Source organism: Antennarius striatus, chromosome 24, assembly GCF_040054535.1.
Source record: "Antennarius striatus isolate MH-2024 chromosome 24, ASM4005453v1, whole genome shotgun sequence".
NCBI lineage: Eukaryota > Metazoa > Chordata > Actinopteri > Lophiiformes > Antennariidae > Antennarius > Antennarius striatus.
In genome coordinates, this window is record NC_090799.1 from 6,582,648 (window position 1) to 6,604,451 (window position 21,804).

A 21,804-nucleotide genomic window follows, 5' to 3' on the forward strand; every position below is an offset into this window, starting at 1 on the left:
GGAGGAGGAAAGGAAGGAATAAAAGAAATGAGGAAGCAAGGAAGGAGATAGGGAAGAGAATACACACTTTTTCTACTGTAAATTCCACTTCAGTGTTAATTTAATAGGAAAAAAGCTCAAATCAGCAGAAGAAGAAATCGATGACGTTCCGCTGCTGAATGAAGTTGCTTTCTCTGCGTTTCATTTAACGAAACTAATCTGAGGTCAAATCAATTCCACATGCAGCGACTGCTTTTGATCATCATCATCATCTTCTTCGTGTTGTCCGTCGTTACTTCTTACAGAGTTTAAATATTAACGGTTTGGCTCGGCTCAGATCCTGGACCGGTTCTATTCTCTGGGTCATTTGAGGTCTCAAAGGATCTGCTTCAGCTGGGATCTGTCATCCAATCACAATTAGACAAATTAAAAGGAACTGGATAAGAAAACCGACTCCTGATGCTTTTATTTTGCCTCCCCGCTCTAATTGAGTCCCTCGGCTTACAAAATAAAAGCGTGGAGAGGACTTCCTGCAGCTGGTGGTCTGCATCAGCTGACATTTACCGCTTCCTCTGTAAATATTATTGAAAGGTGTTCGACTCAAATAAAAAGTCCAACAAGCGCTGTAAAAAGGTGAAACGGAGGCAGAGGAGGGGACACCACCTTCGTCACAGAATTAAGGTCAAACAAAGATGTTTGAAATGAACATCTAGAAATGAACATCTGGTAGAACGTGACTCTCTAACAGGGTAGAAACTTTAAATCTACCTCACATGGAACGAACTACGTTTGCTGAAACCCTCTGAACTGTAACTGTGCTTCATATTCAGGTTTCAGAGAGGAAAATAAGGTTTGCTCACGTGTTCTAGAAGGACATCTCTGTCCAACACACTGATGAGTTCAACCCTGTGAAGTCTGAGAGGGATTTGCTCCGTTCGCCTCATCCAAGACCTGAGACACTGAAAAAAAAAAAAAAAAACAGCAGCAGGAAGCAACAAAAACAGGAACCGTCACCGAAAACACAGCAGCAACAGCGTCCGGTAGACGACGAGGTGATAAGAAGCACCGATGGGGGGGGCTGGAGGAAGTCCAGCGCCTTTACAATGCAAAATATTCACTACGGACAGATCTTACAGACAAGGGTCCATCTATGGAACTTTTAAAATTCCTTTTCTGAAATCGCCTCCTAAGATCCAGTCCATCTAGATCTGGTACTAAAGGAGGATTTCTTGTGTTTATTTAAATTTATTGACAGATAATGTACCTGAAAGAGTAATTCTGTTTACATTTTCAGTCTTGAAATCTTTGTTTGTTAGCTTTAGGAGAATTTTATTAAAACACGCTGAATGGCATTGAGTGAAATGTACTTCAATTTTCATCCACCTTTGAGGAACAAATGATGAGGAGGTAACAAACAAGAACCGTCATTCAGCATCAGAACATTACGATCTGTCAAACACGGCTGCTCAGAGTGAAGGAAAGAAACGAGCGACGCATCCAGAACACGCTGCGAGACTTTTCCGACAAACCAAAAACCAAATTCTGGAAAAACCCAAAAATAGAAAAGTGAAGGAGGAGGTTCAGGTTTTCACTTGTTTGACACAAACCAGCTGAAAGTTTGGAGGAATAAAAAGACGTTTCCAAATGGCCGAGTGTGGAAACATCATCCTCATCATCGCTATGGAAACAAACATTTACTGAGAGGATGCAGCGATGAAGATGAAGCCAAGAAGAGGAGTGATGACGCCCGGATGGCTCTTATCAACTCATGTGGGATAATAAAGAGATGACAAGTCCCTTTAAGGACCCCGGTACCTGGAGCCCCACCCCTCCCCCCCCACAACGTTACGTAAGGATGCCCCTGAGGGCCAAACCTGAGGGCCGCAAACATTCCTCCTCCAGCCGCAATGAAAATACAAATATCTCCTCTTTTCAGCAACTCGTCTGAATCTGCTTGATGACAACTGAGGTCCATCAACATTCACACAATACACACACACACACACACACACACACACACACACACACACACACACACGCGCGCGCACACACACACACACACACACACACACACACACACACACACACACACACACACACATTAGTCAATCTATTTACTGACCCTAATGAATCTTCATCTCATCTACATGCTGGTGGCAGCGCCGTGTCTCCGCCTATCAGTTATCACACAGCCGATCAATACGTATTGATTAGGTCCAAGCATGGATGTGGTCCGATGCTGACCAACCACATCGGACTATTTTGGGATGTTTGTCATGTCAAAGTGTTGCAGATGGTGGATAAACGATCCCATAACTTGCCCTGACGTAATTGTCCGTTACACAACAGCGTGGTGGAATTCCTGAAATTCGCGTATGGCTTTTGGATTTGGCGTTCCACCCAGAAGATTTTCATCGCTCCATCTTCAGGGGCCGTCACACTCGTCCTCCCACCGTTCAAAGCTTTATTGACCCACGCTGTTGTCATCAGGTCGCTCTGAGTTTGATGGACAGGCGGTATCCTCCAGAACAACAGCGTCTGTTGACTTTCAGACGGACGTCAGTTTGAATATTTTCTTTACCAGACAGCAGACAATCAGGAGATACCCTCCAGGAATTAGACACACCATTAGGATCCCACAACTGAGAAAGACAACCCGTCTATTTCACTCACATTTAATCTGGTAGGAATGTTTCCCGTGACCATCGTTACCCAGCATGCATCTCTAGACAGTTATATAATAGATGAATAGCTTGATTCCAAATCTCTATTCTTACCCTGAGCTGAAAAGTTTTATGAAAATTATTGACGTTAAGTAATATCTGGGTCAGATGACCTCTTATTCCAATGACAACATTGTCGTCAAGCTGTTCCCTCAATGTAAATAACTCAGGAAAAGTTATTTAATTAGTGTAAAAAATAGTCATTTTATTTTTAAAAAATGTCACAGTGCCAGCTCGCACGTACACATCAGAATGTTTGTTGTCTGTTCTAAAAGGACAAGCAGCATAGAAAACAATACAAAACACGAAGACCTGAAAACACAAGACAAACCAGCGAAGCGTCTCAATGAGGACTGGAGAGATGCTGAGAAACAAACATCTAAATAAACAACAAGACGTCGGTCTACATGTTACATTTCATCTACAATCCAAATGGATGAAATTTTCAAGTAAAAGCCAAAAACAAAAAAGTCCAGTGGTCCTGTGGATGAATTTTTATATCTTTTAGCTTTAAGACCTGTGTTTAAATTATTTACACAACAATTAAGCATCTGAAGTATTTTTTTAAATTTTGTTCCCATAAGTTAATATAAATGTCTTGGGGGGTTTTTTTTATCTCAAACAAACAATCTGTTCACATGAGGAAAAAGTCTTGTGTCGTCAGCGTAGAAACAAATCTAATTAAGAATGAACGACCACGCAGAGAGTATTCAGGGTGAATCTTTGCATTAAACAAGACCTTTGTTTAATTCTCCTCTTCTTGAAGCTGTTAAGGCTCGCTGCAGCTCTGAGCTAACCCAATAGCATTGATTCAGAAATGTAAACATTGGTGTGAAACGCAGACAGGTGCCTGATGAGCAGCAGATTGATGGCTTCATGATCCCGGGTGTTAACGGTCACATCGAGGGCTCTGGCATCTGTCACAAATGAAACTAACAGAGCGGTGAAGGCACAGATGGGGAGGAGCGCAAAACAAACGAAACTCATCCGAAAACCTTCAGCGACGTGATTTTTTTTGCACAACAACAGCAGCAAAGCTGTGGAAGCATCAGAACGTGTAAGACAGAGGTACGTAGAAGCGTACAGGTAAAAAGCAGGTGATGAAACACACAGCAGAGTATTTACAGGAGGAATAACAGCTTATAGGAACAGGCGGCCTTACAGAGGTCAGAGTCCAGTTTGGAGTCTCGGAAAGAGGCGACTCATCCAGCAGAGTCACCTTCATGAAAAGCAGCATCAGAAGACGAACTCCTCTTCCCTCCGAGGGTCAAAGGTGAAGGCAGGTTTCTGTAGAGGGGCACAGGTAAGGGACCGGGTTAGTAATGAGAACGGGTCATAATACGATCAAGAGATATTTGGAGCTATGAGGGGAAAATGTTCCTAGAACTTGTTGCGCTGGTCTCTTTCCTCCATTAGACAATGTTTTCCATGTACAAAGTTTTTCATGTCTGAGAACCGATTCAGAGTCTTTAGAATTCCTTAACAAGCTGGAGAAAAAGGGAAAAGTCGAACACGGCCTTACCTTGAAGTCACCGTCTTGGGATTCACTATGTGGTCGAGCTTCCTCTCCTCTCCAGGAATCTATGCCGCCAAACGAAACACAATTGGATTAGTTTGGTGTTTCTCTGGCGGGCGAGTGATGTGGTGCAAACAGGACATGTCCAAACCACAAAAACTCAATTAAAACATCCAGAAACATAAACACGGGCGAGGAGAAAGGAAGGCAGATTAACAAGTTCGTTTCGTTGACGTTTTGTAGGTCAACTGCCGTTTGTTTGGGTTTATTTTTAAACATTTTTCCTTCAACATGGAACCAAACATCAGAGTATAAAGGAGATTACTTTGGTAAGGCTTCAGTGTAAACTAAAACCTCCAGCCCAAACAGACTGGAGAACGGTTAATACAAGATCCAACAGCAAACACACTTGTTCAGCCTCAGACTCAAAATAAATAAGTTTTCAGTCACGTCTGGTCTGTCAGTTATTTGACTTTCATTTTCCATCTGCTGAGGAAGTCTGGAAACTGAGACCTGGAGCAGGTGGATGACACCTACGCTCCGGCAGAATGAGTCGACCCGACCTAAAGGAAAGTTCACGAGGTCCTTCAAAGCTAGAGGGGTTATCCTCTGGGGAGCAAGAGCTTTACGCGGAAACGTGGTCAGGGGATGTTTTGTTCTGAAACAACAGATGGATACAATTCTGACAAATGAAACTATGAAAAAATGAAACAAATGAAAATAAAGAATCTGTCTGTGTGATTAATAAACGATGAGACATGAGGGAAAAATAACTCACAAGAGAGAGGGGCTGAAGCGCTCTGATTGACCAAGGACTGAGAGTCGGAGATTATATACAGTATGAAGATTATATAAAGACTCAAACATAAATTCACATACATTGTACAGTGCCTTGCGAAGGTATTGGCCCCCCAAAAACTTTTTGACATTTTGCCACATTTCAAGCTTCAAACTTAAAGATAACAAACTGAAAATATTTTTCAAGAATCAACAACATGCGAGACACAATCATGAAGTGAGACACAATCATTTTATATTGTGTTTAGAAATAAAAAACTGAAAAGTAGGACGTGCAAATGTGAGACCAAATGACACACTGGTGCACTCTGTTTGTCATTGTTGTCATTTAGGTCAACATTGGATCATTCAGAAGTCATCAGTGAACTTCTGGAGTCGTTTAGCTGACCTGAGAGAACAGGGGGCCAATATTTTTGCACATCCTACTTTTCAGTTTTTTATTTGTAAGCAAAATATAAAATGTTGAATAAATTTGGTTCCACTTCACGATTGTGTCTCACATTTTGTTGATTCATGAAAAATAGTTTCAGTTTTTTATCTTTGAGTTTAAAGCCTGAAATGTGGCAAAATTTCAAAAAGTTCTTTTGGGGGACCAATAATTTCGCAAGGCACTATATGTATGTATGAATTTGAAACAAGTGTTTATATATTGTTTTTTAATTAATCATGTAAATAATGCTATTCTGTTGAATTTACAAATTTTTCACAAATTTTTTTTACATGGATTGACTTGCAAAAAAGTGTAATATCACAACAACAACCTACAAATCATTTCTTATCTTGTTTTCCATTAATATTAAATGTGATTTAACAAACGAAAAATCATAATTCTTTGCCTAGATCCCATTGTTGCTTTTCTAATGTGTATCAGGGTCACAGACAAACACTCACACTTGAGTCTGTCGCACAAAGTCTGCGAAGTGTTGATCCCTCGCACACAACTCGATTATCCTCAGACGCTCCTGGATCTCCTGCAGACAGGAGAAAACATGTTTGTCTGACAGATGGACTGTAAGGTCAAAAGAGGAGTTGTAGAGGGCTAGGAGGAGGTCCTGAAGATAAAAATACTCATCCATGTAGTACAAATCTCCTGCTGAGCCAAACAAGTGTCACAACACTGGCCTTAGTCAGTCCAAAGAGTCAACGTCAAAGCCGACAAGTCTTTACAGCAATAAACAAACCCCTATGCTGATGACACTCAACTGTATGTAGGTAAATACAATTGAGTCTTTAACAGATCGAGTCATGTTGGTGAGGTAAAGACCAAAAACACTTTTTGTACCTCTCTGGTGAGTGAAGTGTTCTGGCAGATGTGACGTATCTCGTCGCTGCCCAGGTTCATGGAGCCATCTTTGCAAAAGGGGGTGCTGTACTGGTGCGGGTCCAATTGCTGGTAGTACTGGGGCAGGTCATCGTTATAGCGACGGTAAAATTGGGCGGTCACTGGATCACTCTCATATGAAGGGTTGAACTTGGCGGCACGCTCCAGCTTTGGCATGCTGTCTCCTCGTCTAGAAGACAAAAATTCAAGTTCTTAATAAATTTTGATAAAACAAAAAAAAACCTGTTGGATCAATGCTGACAATTAGAGCGATGGTGTGACTCACCTTACTGGGTCCTCTGAGTCCTCACTGTCGTACTGCTCGCGCAGTGACCTGGCAAGGAAGAAGATGACCCCAGCGACCACCAACAGGAACCCAGCCACCGAGGCAATGGCAATGCCAACCACAAGCGGCTCGGAAACATACTCCTCACAATGCTCACCGCGATACCACCAGGTCTCTCCAACCCGGCACCTGCAAAGGTCAGAGGCCAATTCAAACCACGAATAAACACAGTTTTATAAGTTGCCATTCCCAGAAATATAAAGGTGTAAAACCCCCTCTGACCTGCAAATGGCGCCCTTGCCAGGGATGATGTCACATTTGCCATCATTGAGGCAGAAGTCGGTGTGCACCTCGCAGATACTCTGGCACGGGAGACCATCCACGCTCAGGTAGCCGGCGTCGCAAACACACTCAGCCTCACTTGACCAGCGGTTGACCATACACCTGGAGAACTCGTTACACGCCTGGAACTTACAGGGATCTGCCCGGTCACCTGAAGTCGTAGCAAAGTGGAACCCAACTCAGAACATTTACTAATTTATTATAATTGCAAACAAATTTGAGGACCTTGGCAGGCTTCGTACAAGTTATAAAGATTTTATAACTAAAATGCACAACGCTGCAGTTTATACAAAAGCAGGATTTGGATTTCTTCTTTTATCCTAATATTACTTCCATCATGGAAAGTCTCTTTTGTTGCTTGGCTAATATTCCAGTTTCAGACCCCACACTCAGTTGTTATGATCAGAGTATGTCATGGATAGCTTTAATACATTAAGTAAATAACTGGGATGTAGATTAGGGTTTAATTGAATCGTAAGGGACGGCCGGGCCTTGGCAGAGGAATACACTCTCCTTGTCATGATCGATCATGTGCTTGTGCAATGGAAAACCTTGTGCCAGAGCATGGTGAAGCTGAGAGGTGTAAACTGATTATTACGTCCAGTGAGTCCTGACCGCTGCTGTAGGTGAGGGTTATCAGGTTGTCACAGCTCCTCTGATTGGCTCAGACAGATTAAAGAGATGCAGCTCAGCAGAGATGGACACAATGGAGGAAGTGACAGTAAATCTCAGGTTACAGCCTCGCACCAGCTGCAGAAGTCATCTGCGTTTCGCCTCACTCGTATGAAAATGCAATTCACAGAGTCAAAGGTTCAGCTCAGCCTTCCTGCTATCACACCCTTCAAATTTAAAGCTGTGTGGAAGCATTCAAAATGTTCACTTTAAATACATAAAAAGTAAATTGTCTCCAGTAAAAAGACTGCTAGAAATCTGTTTTATATTCTGCTTAGCTTTAGATATCTATCATCTTCAATCTCTCTACTGACGTGCACCCTGAGAGTTGTTTAATGCAGGTTAACGGTGGTCTCATTGGGGCAACTACCTCAATACCACACAACCTCATCTGTGAATATTTCTGCCCGAGTCTACCACATTATAAATGATGACTAAGTAGAATTCATCCACAAACACATAAACCTGTAGATATCAGTGTGGATAGAATCTCTTGACGTGAACAATATTCATGATGATTAATCATTGTCATTGTGCGTTGCTGCTGCAGATCACTTTCCTCTCAGACAGATTATCTCAGGTATTAGATCAGAGTAATGCTGCACACTGACACACAGGATTGAACTGCTGAGGTCTTATATTAAGTCAGACTCCAAAAATAAAATATTGTCTGAAGCCACGAGCAGCAGGAGCACGATGCATTCAAAGAACTTCAATTCTAACGGCAAAATTACAGACAACAAACGCAATGGAGGTTTGATAAAAAACACCAAGAGTAAATTCTGTATGAGATCTTTTAAATTTATTAGCATACGAGATTAAAACTAAAATATTTACCTGATTCGACGTCCAGAGAATGTTTATCTATGGCCATGTTCATGGTGTGGTAGGCGGCGTTGGCAAAGTCCTCCAGGATGAGGTACACAACGTTAGTGACCCCTCTGGGAACCGGCTTACCGAACCTCATCCTGCTGTTCACCACGATGCTGCCATTTCGGAAGTTGAGGATCTCCAGGTTCTTGAAATTGTTCAAGTTGGACTTGAGGTACGGAACCAGCTTCACAGTGGATAAAAGAAAAAGTTTGGTTTGTTTACAGTGACCTGCAGGGACCAATGAAGTATTTATGCTTGATTTTAAACCCCACCAGTTGTAGGAATTGTTGCTCCAGGGCCTTGTACTCAGGGGAGCTCTTGTTGAAGAGGTCCATGGAGAATGCCATGTTGGTCACCCTGAGGCTGAAGAACACCGTCAAGGCCCTTCCAGGTCGGGTTGGTAAAGCGATGGCATCCAGTTCTGATGCAAGCGCCCCACTGGAAAACCCACTGCTCTCACCTTCAGTGGCAACGCTGCCGTACTGGAACACGTCAAAGCTGACGTCGATGCTTGGAATGTCAGAAAAGTCATGCTCAAGGGCTTGGATCTCGGCAGGAAGGGTGTTGTTGACTCCCTGAAGTGAATAAGTGGCAGTTTGGAGGCTATTGTTACCTAACTCCATTTGCGAAGTATTCGTGATGATGGTACCGACGTCTTCAGCCTGTACAGACATGCCAGGTGACCCCTGATTGGCGTCCATTGTTCCACCCTCTGTTTTGTTCTCTATAACAACCAGAGGTGTAGGATGAGGAATATCTGAAGTCCCACTGGTCAGTGGAACTACCTTTTCATCTTCATGGTACGGGTGCTCCTGGTAGACCAGCTCCTCCTCCTCCTCCGGGGTCAAATCCGACACACGTGTGAATGGCGAGTCCTTCTCCGGAGACAGCACGGTGCCGCTGCTACGTTCTGAACTCACTGATGGAGTGGGGACCGGCGCAGCAGCTGTTGTTACAGCAACCATGACCTCATCCATAGCCAGGTCTTCGTCTTGGACACCAGCCACCGGGGTTGTAGTTCTCTCAGTGACACTAATGTGTTGCTCCTCTAAAATCTCGACCTCATCTCGGTCTTGAGCTTCTGGCAGCAGTAGTTTGGATTCTTCTGTGAACAACTCAGGTTCTGGTGAGTCTTTGGTGTTTGCATCAAAACTGAGTTCTACCTCGACTTTTCCTAAAGTAGGTGTCTCCTCAGTTGACGAAGCATCCATACCAGGGGTTTCAAATATACCCGGTGCAACAGTGAGAACAATGCCCGGTTCTTCATACAGTTTATCCTCTGATTCTGACCTAAAGGTGACCACAAGACCTTCTCCCCCCTCTTTTGTCGTTACTCCAACCTCTTCAGTGGGTTTGTGGAACCTAATGGCAGATTCAGTTGGTCCTCTATAAACAGGGGCCACGTCAGTCCAAGCGTCAGGCTCAGCTCCACGAGTATGGGGTTTAGTCAAAGTGTCGTCGTAGATACCAGAAGACAGCTCAACTATTGAGGCCACGTTGGACGATGATGGTGGTGCTTCAGTGGTAGTGAAGTGGAAAGAGTCCGAATTGGTAGGTGATGTGAGCAGATCCTTCATGCCCTCTTCTGGTAGGAAGGTAGGAACTGTTTGCAAATGAGGGGCATGTGTGACCTCTACTGTGATTAAATCATCCTTCTCCGGGGTTGAAGACTCAATGTGAATGATCTCCACAACTTCATCTTCGTCTTCTGTCACCTCCAGGTCGGGTGGCGGCAGCACCTCCAAGCTGTTGTCACTCTTTACATAGAAGCCAGTCGTATCAGAAGTTGCTGCTGGATCCCAAAGATCAGCTCCTTGGCCATCCCCAGAAAACCCAGATCCAGAGCCGTCATCCAGGACCTGGACCACCTCCGCGATTGCTGGAGGTTTTACAACCAGAGGTGGGGTGGTTGGAGTGGAGCCCTCAGAGCTAATCATACGGTCTCCTTGAGGGGTGTTGTCTTTGTTGGCAGAAGCATTACTGAGAAGGAATCCCTCATCTTCAGTATTTCCATTATCTGTTAACAGATGAGAACATGAAAGGGGTCAACGCCAGGAACCACGAGAAACCTGAGGATTCAGGGGCTGCATTGATTTACTTAAGCTAATTTGAACAATTTTCTGTGTGGTTAGAATACATTCACTCACCGTCTGGTCCTGCTAGCTTCAGGTCCACAGTCCTCTCAGGGGTGGTTGGAGGAGCTGAGTGTTCATCTAACAAGAAGACATCATTTTCACTTCCTGCCGTGGCTTGGGGGTCTTTCCACTGGTCGAAGGGTTCAAACAGGAAGTCATCTTTCTTCAGGAAAGCGTTGCTGCTTTCGACCTCATGGCTGGGAGCATCGGGAGGCTTCTCTGCAGCCAGGACATTATCCTGACAAAAGATGTTAAACGTGGTTAAAAGTTATTATGTTTAAGATGAATTGATGAGGTTAAATTCAGGTGAACTTACCATGTTGTCAAAGGTGTCGGCCGGTCGGTTTGTAGGTCTCACAGGAGGGAACAAGTTCTCTGCTGCAGAAAGGAGTCACGTTGTGTTAGAGTCATCATCATTTACTGTTCTACCATGAATCAATTTAAAGTGGCAGGGCTGGGAAAACGTTCTGACCGTTCTCCTGCTGAGTCTCTAGGCTATCGTTGTTCGTGAAGTCGTCTTTGTGTAGCGCCTCAGTGATGTAATTGCGTAGGTCGGTGATGGTGTAGACCACAGTGGGCTGCTCAGGAGCTCCTGGGTACGTCCTCTCCACCAAGTTACTCTGCAGCGAGATGAAGTCCAGGGTGTCGTTGGTGATGCCATTGCTGTCAACTTCCAGGGTGATGGTGTAGTGAACGAGGACCACCAGACCCCTGAGTACAGAGGCGAAGGAGGAAACAGTTCAGTCCAGGAATGACTCAGGATCATAATAAAATTATATCTCAACATGTAGACGCAATTCAACCCCATTTCATCCTCTTTTATCCCAGACATGCCAGAGTAGCCTCTAATCTGTTAATCACATCTGATATTTCACGTCTCAGACATCAGTACCTCACGCTGAGATTCGTTTTCGAGGTGAATGTTTCATAAATTCACAATCTGAAGACCTCACAGTCTTCACGTCTGTCCTGTAGAGTTCATCTAAGTTTTCAAGTCCCTCTAAGTGAATTTGTCAGTGTGTGACATGGGGGCTAACAGGCTGGGGTGGGGGGTGGACTAATCCTACGGCAGGTGGCTGGCAGGCGTCTTATCCCACTCAAGAGCTGATTGTCCATTGTTAAGGACATTAACAGGAAATTAGAGCAGAGTAGCAGCAGAGCTCTTCCAGGTAAAAGGGGCTTTGAGAGAAGACGGTCGTAAGGTCATGTCCCTCCAGCCAGTTTGGACTCTGAAATCAAAGACCTCTGTCCAGGAGTCAACCTGTAGCTCCACCTACTAACAAACTATTTCCTGTGGGCACTCAACTACTTCTTGTGAAACTCTACTTACCGCTCCAGATCTTTCTGTGGTCTGAGAATACAAACAAACATCACATAAATATGTGAAATCCAACAAAGATTAAGGTTCTTACACCTGATGGTGTCTTGAGTTCTCATAGTAACACAATTATTTATCAAAGGTTAATGTTTGAGCACAGACTAAAGTATAAGGATTCAACCAACTGTACCTGAACTCAACCACATGGACGCTCTTGAAGCCTGGTAACCTGCTGAAGGCCTCTTCAGTCTGAAAATTAAACAGGAAACAGAATTAAATTAGGTATTTTTTACTTGTCTACATCCTGTGCCACTAGAAGTCCTAATGCCGTCTTAAATAGCCTTCATGTGACTCGTCCAGCTGTTTCATGATGGTTCCTGCATCATAAAAACACAACTGTGTGCATAAAGTACATTTTCAGTGCGTTCCATGTGATGATTGATCTGTTTTGAAACCAAAAGCTGAACCCCTACATTTCAGTGACTGTACTTCGCTGTCTCTATTATTTTTTCATGCTGCAGGAGAATTCCTGCTGGTTCCTTCAGCCCTGTTATCAACTTCACATACCCTCACTAACGACCCTGACCCCGATGTTCAAACCATAAAATGGTGTCCCACGTCACAGAGCCTGAAAAAGTCCCAGCAGTGCGGGAATACACCGGGACTCTGCTTTCCTGGCACTCTTTGTTTTTCCACCGACTTCAAGTGAGTCACTGCTCGTACTCGATGTTCTCTGAAGGGTTCCAGCTCTGTTTCTGCCTCAGCGGGTCCTATAGCCGAGAGCTGGCAGGGCCGCACAAACAGATCTCTAACGCGTGAAAAACAGGCGAGGTCTTTAGACCCTGAGCCCAGTTCCTGAGTCTGCAGTTTGTAGTAAACCACAAACAAGTCGATTTGGTAACGAGCCTGCAGGAAGTGACGTGAAGGCGTGAAAAGGAGGAGGAGGAGGTCTGGGAATGAGTCAAAAAGATGACAAAACCAGGATGGAAGGCCAACCACAGCCAGAAATCACGTTTCTTTTCCAAAATAAGATGATGACAACACTGTGAAATGAAACTGATGAACTTCACGCTTTGAAAAAAGCATCTTTGGTTTAATCCTGATGTTTGCTGAGGAATACTCTGCAGCACCGTCAAAGACTTTGACGTCTGACATCATATCTTTAGGTGGTATTAATGAATTTTATGTACTAAAATCTAACTTAGTTTTAATAACCATGGTAAAAACAGCTGTTTATATGAGAGTATTCCAGGCCAATATTTTCATCCTCATCTTAAATGATTGTACCCTTCGTATGAAGTGTCTTGCTAGCTGCTGGTGCTGGAAGCTGCTCCGGTCCCTAAGAGCATCATGGTATGTTTCCTCCTTTAGCCTGATGCTCAACTCCACCACCTGGTTCTTCAGGGACCTCGGGGGCCATGGTAAGGTGTCATCTATCTCGTTTCCTATCTGAGAGCAGGGACAGAGATGTTTGGTGGAAGTATGTCTTCTAGCTTGAAATGATCAATTCACAAGCAGAATTTATACTCACCAAATTGTCTTCCTGCTCCAAGCCAAAGCCTTGGTGTCCGAACAAGTCGTGGTGAAAGTTTAAAGGCCGTTCTGTCGGATCGGGGAAGTTGCCATTGTTGTACTCCACAATGTATTTGGTTGTGACGTCCTGAGAGGTAGTGAGGGTGGGTTCTTCAGTGGCGTCGCCCACAGTGACTCGAGTGCTCTCTGCAGCCATGCCCACACTAGTTCCTGGGACGACCTTGTCAAGCGGCTCAGGTGTGACTTCTACTGGAGCCTCAACTTCCTCAGGGACAACATGGACAACGCCTGGGAGATTGTCTTCGAGGACAGACTCCTCAACTTTCCTGGTTTCTCCTGTCGTCTCAGAGTGAGTCATGACCTCCTCAGGGGTTCCACTCGGATCCTCAAGGACTAATTTAGAGTCTGGAACAGACTCAACCGTCCATGTGGTTCTCATGGTGGTTTCCGGTGGTATGGTTCCTTCAGAGTCTTCTCGATGTTCCGTTGGTATTTCTAGCAGAGGGATTTCCTCCACGTACGTTCCAGGCGGTGCGCCCTTTGGATCTGCTGGGACTACTTTCTCCGACACTTCTGGTTCAGATCCTTCAGCTTCTGGTTTAGCAACAGCAACCACAATGGTTTCTTGTTCTCTGGTCTTCATTGGTTCACCTGGAGCGTCTGGTGTTTTATCAGTGGCTGCTATGATGAGGTCTCTGTTGTCCAGATTGGTTGCTACATCAGGTTCTTCTGCAGGTCCTTCAGTTGGTTCCTCTTCAGCTTCTATTTTGGGTTTTGTTTCTTCTACAGGTTGGATGTCATTTACCAATCCTCCTGTATGTTCTGTTTCAATTGCTTCCTTTACATGTTCCACTGCTATAATTGTAGGTTTTATATCTTTGGCAGGTTCTTCAACAGATTCTACTTCTTGAGCTGGTTCCCTTGTAGGTTCTGTCTCAACAGTTTCTTCTCTATGTTCCTCTTTTTGTGCTGGTGGTTCTGTTGTTTCTGTTTGTTCAACAGGTTTCATTTCTTTTGCTGGTGTTTCTGTAGGTTCTGCAACATTGTCAGCACCTTGAATAGGTGATTTTTCTTGAGTTGGTTCTCTTGTCAGTTCTGTAGTTTTGACAGTCTCTTCTACAGATTCTTGTACTGGTTCATTTGTCGGGTCTGTAACTTTGACAGTCTCTTCCACAAGTACTTGTACTGGTTCTCTTGTCAGTTCTGTAACTTTGACAGTCTCTTCTACAGGTTCCACTTCTTGTTCTGGTTCTCTTGTTGGTGCTGTAACTTTGACAGTCTCTTCTATAGTTTCTTCTTGTTCTTGTTCTTTTGTCGGTTCTGTAACTTTGGCAGTCTCTTCCACAGGTTCTTGTACTGGTTCTTTTGTCAGTTCTGTAACTTTGACAGTCTCTTCCACAGGTTCTTGTCCTGGTTCTTTTGTCGGTTCTGTAACTTTGACAGTCTCTTCCACAGGTTCTTGTACTGGTTCTTTTGTCAGTTCTGTAACTTTGACAGTCTCTTCCACAGGTTCTTGTACTGGTTCTTTTGTCGGTTCTGTAACTTTGACAGTCTCTTCCACAGGTTCTTGTACTGGTTCTTTTGTCAGTTCTGTAACTTTGACAGTCTCTTCCACAGGTTCTTGTACTGGTTCTTTTGTCGGTTCTGTAACTTTGATAATCTCTTCTACAGATTTTTGTACTGGTTCTCTCATCAGTTCTGGAACTTTTACAGGCTGTTCTACAGATTCTTGTTGTACTGGTTTTCTTGACGGTTCTGGAACTTTGACAGGCTCTACAGGTTTTGCTTCTTGTTGTGGTTCTCTTGTTGGTACTGTAACTTTGATCGTCTCTTCTACAGGTTCCACTTCCTGTACTGGTTTGTCTGTAGGGCTTATAACATCGGCAGTCTCTTTTACAGGTTCAACAACTTTTATTGGTTCTCTTGACGGTTGGGGAATTTTGACAGGCTCTACGGGTTCCACTTGATCTAGTTCTCTTGTTGGTTCTGTAACTTTTGCAGGTTCTTCTTGTTCTGGTTCTTCTGTCGGTTCAGTAACTTTGACAGTCTCTTCTACAGGTTCCACTTCTTGCTCTGGTTCTCTTGTTGGTGCTGTAACTTTGACAGTCTCTTCTGTAGTTTCTTCATGTTCTGGTTCTTTTGTCAGTTCTGTAACTTTGACAGTCTCTTCTACAGGTTCCACTTCTTGTTCTGGTTCTCTTGTTGGTGCTGTAACTTTGACAGTCTCTTCTATAGTTTCTTCTTGTTCTGGTTCTCTTGTTGGTGCTGTAACTTTGACAGTCTCTTCTGTAGTTTCTTCATGTTCTGGTTCTTTTGTCAGTTCTGTAACTTTGACAGTCTCTTCTACAGGTTCCACTTCTTGTTCTGGTTCTCTTGTTGGTGCTGTAACTTTGACAGTCTCTTCTATAGTTTCTTCTTGTTCTGGTTCTCTTGTTGGTGCTGTAACTTTGACAGTCTCTTCTATAGTTTCTTCTTGTTCTGGTTCTTTTGTCGGTTCTGTAACTTTGACATTCTCTTCTACAGGTGCTTCTTGTTCTGGTTCTTCTGTCAGTTCTGTAACTTTGACAGTCTCTTCTTCAGGTTGTTGTACTGGTTCTTTTGTTGGTTCTGTAACTTTGACAGCCTCTTCTACAGGTTCTTCTTGTGTTGGTTCAACCATGTTTGCTGCTTCTTTAACAGGTTCCGTTTCTTGTGCATCCCCTTCTGTTGGTTCTTCTAATTCCACAGATTCTTCTAAGGGTTCTGGTTCTTGTACAGTTTTTATTGTTGTCTTTATTCCTTGTACAGCCTCAGTTACCACTTCTTGTTTTCCTCCAGGTTTTGAAGTTGCTTCAAGAAGTTCTTGTGCACTGTCAGGTTGTTTTCCTGGAGACTCATTTATAGTCTCAACCGTCTTAACTGGTTCTTCTTCAGTGGTTGTTGTTTCTATTATCATTTCTACTGTCACCTCTTCTCTTCCTTCATGTAGTTTGTCCTCTGTTGGTGTCATCCATCCTTTTTCCGCAGAGACATCCTCAAATTCAGCTCCTCGTTCTTCTACTGTTTCACCAACACCAAATTGCTCCTTTACATTGGTCTTTGTGTCTTCAACAGGAGCGTCTGTGGTCAGATCTGAAGTTTCTTCATGTTCCATTTCCACTAGTGGCTTCTCTGTAGCCTTGACTCCTTGTTCTTCCTCCTCAGATGGATCCACCTCTGATGTTTCTGGTGTGGTATTTCCTGGAGTCCCATCAGTCACATGGGAAACATCTTGTGAGATGACTACAGTTGGCTCTGAGGTAAACTCAGCCATTGGCATTGGTGTGTTTTCTGGAGTTTTGCCCTGACCTGCATCTCTACTATCTATTGTTGTGTCTGCTGTGGAAGGAACAAACTCTGGAATCACATTGACAACTATTTCAGGGTCTTTTCCTGAATCTAGATCCGTCATCAGGAATACAGTCGGAGTTTGTTCTGTGCTGACCTCAACTTCTTCTCGGCTTGGTCCTATGACCTCTGAAGGATGTTCTCCTTGTGGATTCTGTATGTCTCCTTCAGATTCTCCGCCAACCAACACATCTGGTAGCATTTCATTGGTAAGGTCGGGTAACTCAGCACTGTCTAGAATGTCATTAGTCAAGGGGGCGTTTGGAATTATATCCACAGAGTTCTTTGGAACGTCTTGGTCTGCTGTAAATCTGAGAGTTGTCAGTGGAACATGTTCCATCACCACTTCAGTTGGAACCTCAGCAGCAGGTTCTACATTTGTGTCCTCTTCTAATTCTATGACAGCCTCTGTTGTAGATGTTACTGTGGGCTTGGCAAGAACCATAACAGTTTCGTGGATTACCTCTGAAGAAGGCTCCTCACCTTCTGGAGTACCCTCTTGAATGGCCTCAGAATCAGGAACGTGGACATCTTCAGGAATGATCTCAAAGATCTCATTATTTTCCACGACAGCCTCTTCTAGTTTTGCATCTGGAGCAGTTTTGTCTTCCCAGACTACCTCAAACGTCTCATCAAAGGGCTTGTAGCTAATAGAGTGAGCAAAAACTGTGGTAGCCTCCACAGGATCCTCTGCAGGTCTAATGTGTGTTTCCTGAGAGGCCAAGGGAACCTCTATGTCAGTGATCAATAAAGACGGGCCTTGTGGAGTCTTGTAGACACCTTCAATGCCTGTTAACACGGTAGGAACCGCAGGCTTTGGGGTGAAACCCACAGGAATCTCACTCAAGGGTGTTGGGGATTCTTGAACTCTGTATTCACTTGAGAAGACTGGAGGAGTCCAAGCAGTGACCCCAAAACCCGATGGATAGTCGATTTGGCCCGGTGTGATAGTGTCCGGTCTGACGATGGTTGCATCTCCCACTGGGAATGGTCATATAGATAACATCACACAGTCAGTACAGGGAACCCAAAAGCTATGACATCACCACATGGCATACTTCCGCAATCTTCCGATGGGGTGTTTTCTAATGTTTCTGGATGAACAGGAAGGTGGATGCCTCTAGCTGTGATCTTACTAACCCTGACATCACGTCTATGTCTCCGCCACCTTCCATTGACCAGCCTGCTGCCTGTAAATAGGCTTACAGGTCTATTCTGAGCTCAGAGCACCTGACTGGAATCCACCGCCTGCATATAAGACTGATTGGGGCGTAAGGTGAGCGCCTGCAGCGCTTCCTGGCCTTTGCTTCAGCCGTCCGTAACGACATGATGGAGCATGATGAAGCATTGATGTACATTTACACGAACAAAATAAGGTTGATCACAGGTTCAGGTGTCTCACCTGGTCCGGTCGATCCAGTCTGAATAGCTGCTGATTCAGAGCTGCAGAAAAGACAGAGGCGACAAAATGTTTAGCAGATAGCTGACTGAGGGAACAGGCAGAAATTTAAATTGAAGACTCACGTTGAGTTCTTCACTGATTTCAGAGGGGATTGATGTCAAAACTTTATTCTGTATACATGCAGTACATGTATCCAAATGCCTCAAGATGTTCTTTTATTGGATTTGGAACAAATCCAATAAAAGAGAAAACAAAATACAGAAAGTCGTCACTTTATTGTAAAGCTTATTTTGTGTAATCTCTAACACACCTAGTAGTGTGGGTGCAGAAATTCTTGACAATCACATCTGTGAATCCTTAAGATTTGGTATTCCCCTTTAAATTCAGTAAAATGCAACACATCTGTCGTTTTTACAGCGAAAGCTAACGAAATCCACATGACAATGAAAAGCACAACAAGAAAAAGCACAGACAACAGACAAGCATCTTGAACAAGTAGACTCATCATCTGGAGAAACAATGCAACGAGCCGGAAGCCTTTCTGACAGTTTTTTTCTTTGTTGGTCGGAGTCGTTAAATCAATAAAGTCCTTTTGTCTACAATGGTTTTAAATACATGTAATAAAAATACATGTAGATGAAAAACAAGTCCATGTGTTCGTGCTGCAGGGGTTGCGGCCCAGTAAACAAAGCAAGAGCAAGAGTTTTATTTGCGATAAAATATTGGGAAAAAAATCTGCAACGCATTTCTATTTGACATTTGACATGTATGACGTGTTTTGGTAGATCAATATTTAGCGTTCGCAGGCCTACCTGCATGGAGGCGGGCCTGTGGTGACGGGCGCACTGCAGCAGGTGATAGAACACAACAGGCATCAGTTTATCCTGTTAATTATGTAAAATAATCATTCAAAGGGAATCAAAGACGTTTGTCTGGAGCGAACGTTTGGATTTCCAGCGGTAACAACTTTTTAAGTAGATTTCAGTTTGTTTTCCGAGAAACTGACTCAGCGTGTGTTATTTCCTGGACTTGTGACGTTCAGACTCACCTGTTTGTCGCTGCTGCCATGGCAACTCTCTGAAAGAAACACATCAGCAAAGGTGAGCGCTGAGGCTAATCGTGTTAGCTTGTCATGATTGTTCTTCTTCACTGTTGGACTTACGCTCCTGATGAGGCTGCGGTGCTCCTCTGATTGGCTGAACAAGGCGCCGACATCCTTGATGCTTACGGAACCGTTGACGCAGCGGCCGACCCAGTCCTGGTACTCGGGCCGCTCCGGCAGCCGGTCCCAGAAGATCTTAAAGGCTTCCCACACCGTCTCCTGACACACTGAACCCCCGCACACAAATACATCAGTTTGACTGGTAAACAAGCAAACTAACAAACAAACATGGTTCACATTCGAGCGTTAAGAGGACAAACTTTGTCTCATGTGGACTCTTGTTCTGACATCACCACTTACAGATCTAAATCCTCCTCCTGCTCTTCCTCATCATCATCCTCTCCCATCCTGCTTCCAGGTAACCCATTTCTCCTGAGGCGCTACACCTCCCTCCCTCCTCCCTCCATTCATTCATCCACCCTTCCTCACTGATTTGACTCAAGGAGGCGGGACAGAACCTCATGTTCCTTCAGTGCATCTACGCATGACCTCTGACCTCTCTGGGATTGGCTACCATTAATGGCAGCACACTGGGAGATTAAGCTTGTAAGTCAGTTTAGATAAGAGCGTCAGTGAGTCACTCGGGCGAGAACAAAAAGGGAAACTGCTGTCTGGGCGAGCGGCGGGTGGTTTACCTCTGAGGTGGAAGTATCTGAGGTGGTTCTCCACCGCCTGGTCGAACGTCTCTTGGGAGCAAAGCTTCACGCCGGTGGGGAACAGGATGTTCCTTTTTCTTCGAGTGACGGCATTGTGTCGTCGGAACAGAAGCTGATCCGAGGCGGGCGGCTCCAACAGAGAGCCGCCGTGCTCCTCGGGGTCCGGGTCGGCGTCTGGAGGCGGCACCAAATCAGAGACGTGATTTTAATGCACATGATTTTCAAAAGGAATCATTCTCCTTCACTAACATCCAATTCCTGTCTCGTTAGCATCTGAATGGACTAGTTAACAGGCGTTGGACATTCAAACCATTTCAATATAATAAAACAAGCTGGACTGAAAACTCAAACTAAATTACACCACATTCCAAATTATGATGCAAATTATATTTCTGGTTTTTCTACGTTCAAGTTTAATTTGAATGCTACTGAAGGAAAACTCCCAAAGATAACAGGTTTTCTTTCAAAGATAAACTTCAAATGAACTGATTCCAAATCATGACACACAACTGACTTTCCAAACGTCTTAGAGGTTGTAAAGAACCGAAAACCAATCGTCCTCTTTGTGTCCTCATCAGGAAACAGTTTTGATCTCCTGTCAGAGGGTTTCAACTGTTCCTCTCCCTCACCTGTTCTCACCTGCTGATCAACTAATCACATGTAATTGATCTGTGATCGATAGAGACACAATGCTAAACTACCAATCACAGATGATTGATCTGTGAACGATTGAGACGCCACACCCTCCGTCAGCTCGACTGGAAAACACGTTTAATCTTCTGACACTTCAATACGATTTGCAGAATAATTTGGAACATGGTGTCATTGATTACTTTTATAAATATAATAAATGACATCAGGCTGGTACCCCCCCGCCCCACAGACACACACAAGTACCTGTTGCCATGGAGATACACCCTGTCAGCAGCGCCGTCCCAAACGCCCAAAGCACCAGCCTCCCCAGGTTTCCTGTCATGTCTCTGAAGGTCTGTGGCTCCGGCCCGGCGTTCCTCCTCCTCAGCTCGTCAGCGGCTCATGTGCTCGCTGTCGCCTCATGACGAGATCAATGAAGGGCGGCGCTGCTCGGATCGGGACGGGCCTGACGCCGGCTGCTCGCCGCTCACAGGTGAGCAGATGGGCAGCTTTTTTCTCTGTGCTCTAATCCTATTTGTTAAGCTGCTGGAGTGGATGAGCGTCAGAGGGACTCTGGTCGGCCCAAACAAACGTGAGATGTTTCTTGGGGGGGAGGGGGTAAACGGGGAGCCCTCCACCCCCAATTTAGGGGGCAGGATCAGAAGGATTTAAAATTTAGAGCATAAAGCCCACAAAAGAAAAGTTCTAAAAGAGATCTAAAATGTCCCGTTTCTCCAGCGCTTAGAACGTTCCATAAAACCCAGACACACCGAGCCGGACCCGAGGGGGCCAGGTGGTCTCTCGCCCAGACGATCACCGCGGATTAGCTGAAACGCCACAAGGTCACGCTGAGCAGTAAAAGGTCAAAGGCCCAAATCTGTTTGAACTTTGATATTAATCCCACCCTCAAGTTTTTTCACTTTGTTTGACCGGCTTGGCTTCACAACAGGAGGGTGTGCTCCTGGAATTAGCCCCATCTCAGTCTGGACTAGGACGTTCTGGACTGGTACGGGTCTGGACTGGGACCAGTCCTGGTTTTACAGTGATGTAATGTTTTTGGATGGGCGTCGGCCTCCAGCAGGGAGTCTG

At 44.5% G+C, this 21,804-nt stretch overlaps 1 protein-coding gene across 1 annotated transcript; it reads right to left on the bottom strand.

Annotated features, from left to right (window-relative positions):
- Window positions 1-2,897: 2,897 nt before the first annotated feature.
- On the bottom strand, window positions 2,898-21,097 carry LOC137591682 (interphotoreceptor matrix proteoglycan 2-like). The gene is made up of 21 exons (XM_068309817.1): window positions 20,980-21,097; window positions 20,062-20,256; window positions 19,427-19,593; window positions 19,313-19,341; window positions 18,265-18,305; window positions 17,346-17,843; window positions 13,495-14,279; window positions 13,251-13,412; window positions 12,154-12,212; window positions 11,976-11,996; window positions 11,118-11,356; window positions 10,962-11,023; window positions 10,658-10,883; window positions 8,783-10,527; window positions 8,475-8,694; window positions 6,906-7,116; window positions 6,624-6,812; window positions 6,299-6,527; window positions 5,908-5,987; window positions 4,225-4,283; window positions 2,898-3,989 (listed from the first exon to the last, which is right to left on the bottom strand). Exons 1-20 carry the CDS (start codon window positions 21,056-21,058, stop codon window positions 4,250-4,252), a joined length of 5,271 nt encoding a protein of 1,756 aa, XP_068165918.1. The 5' UTR covers window positions 21,059-21,097; the 3' UTR covers window positions 2,898-3,989; window positions 4,225-4,249.
- Between the last annotated feature and the right edge of the window lie 707 nt (window positions 21,098-21,804).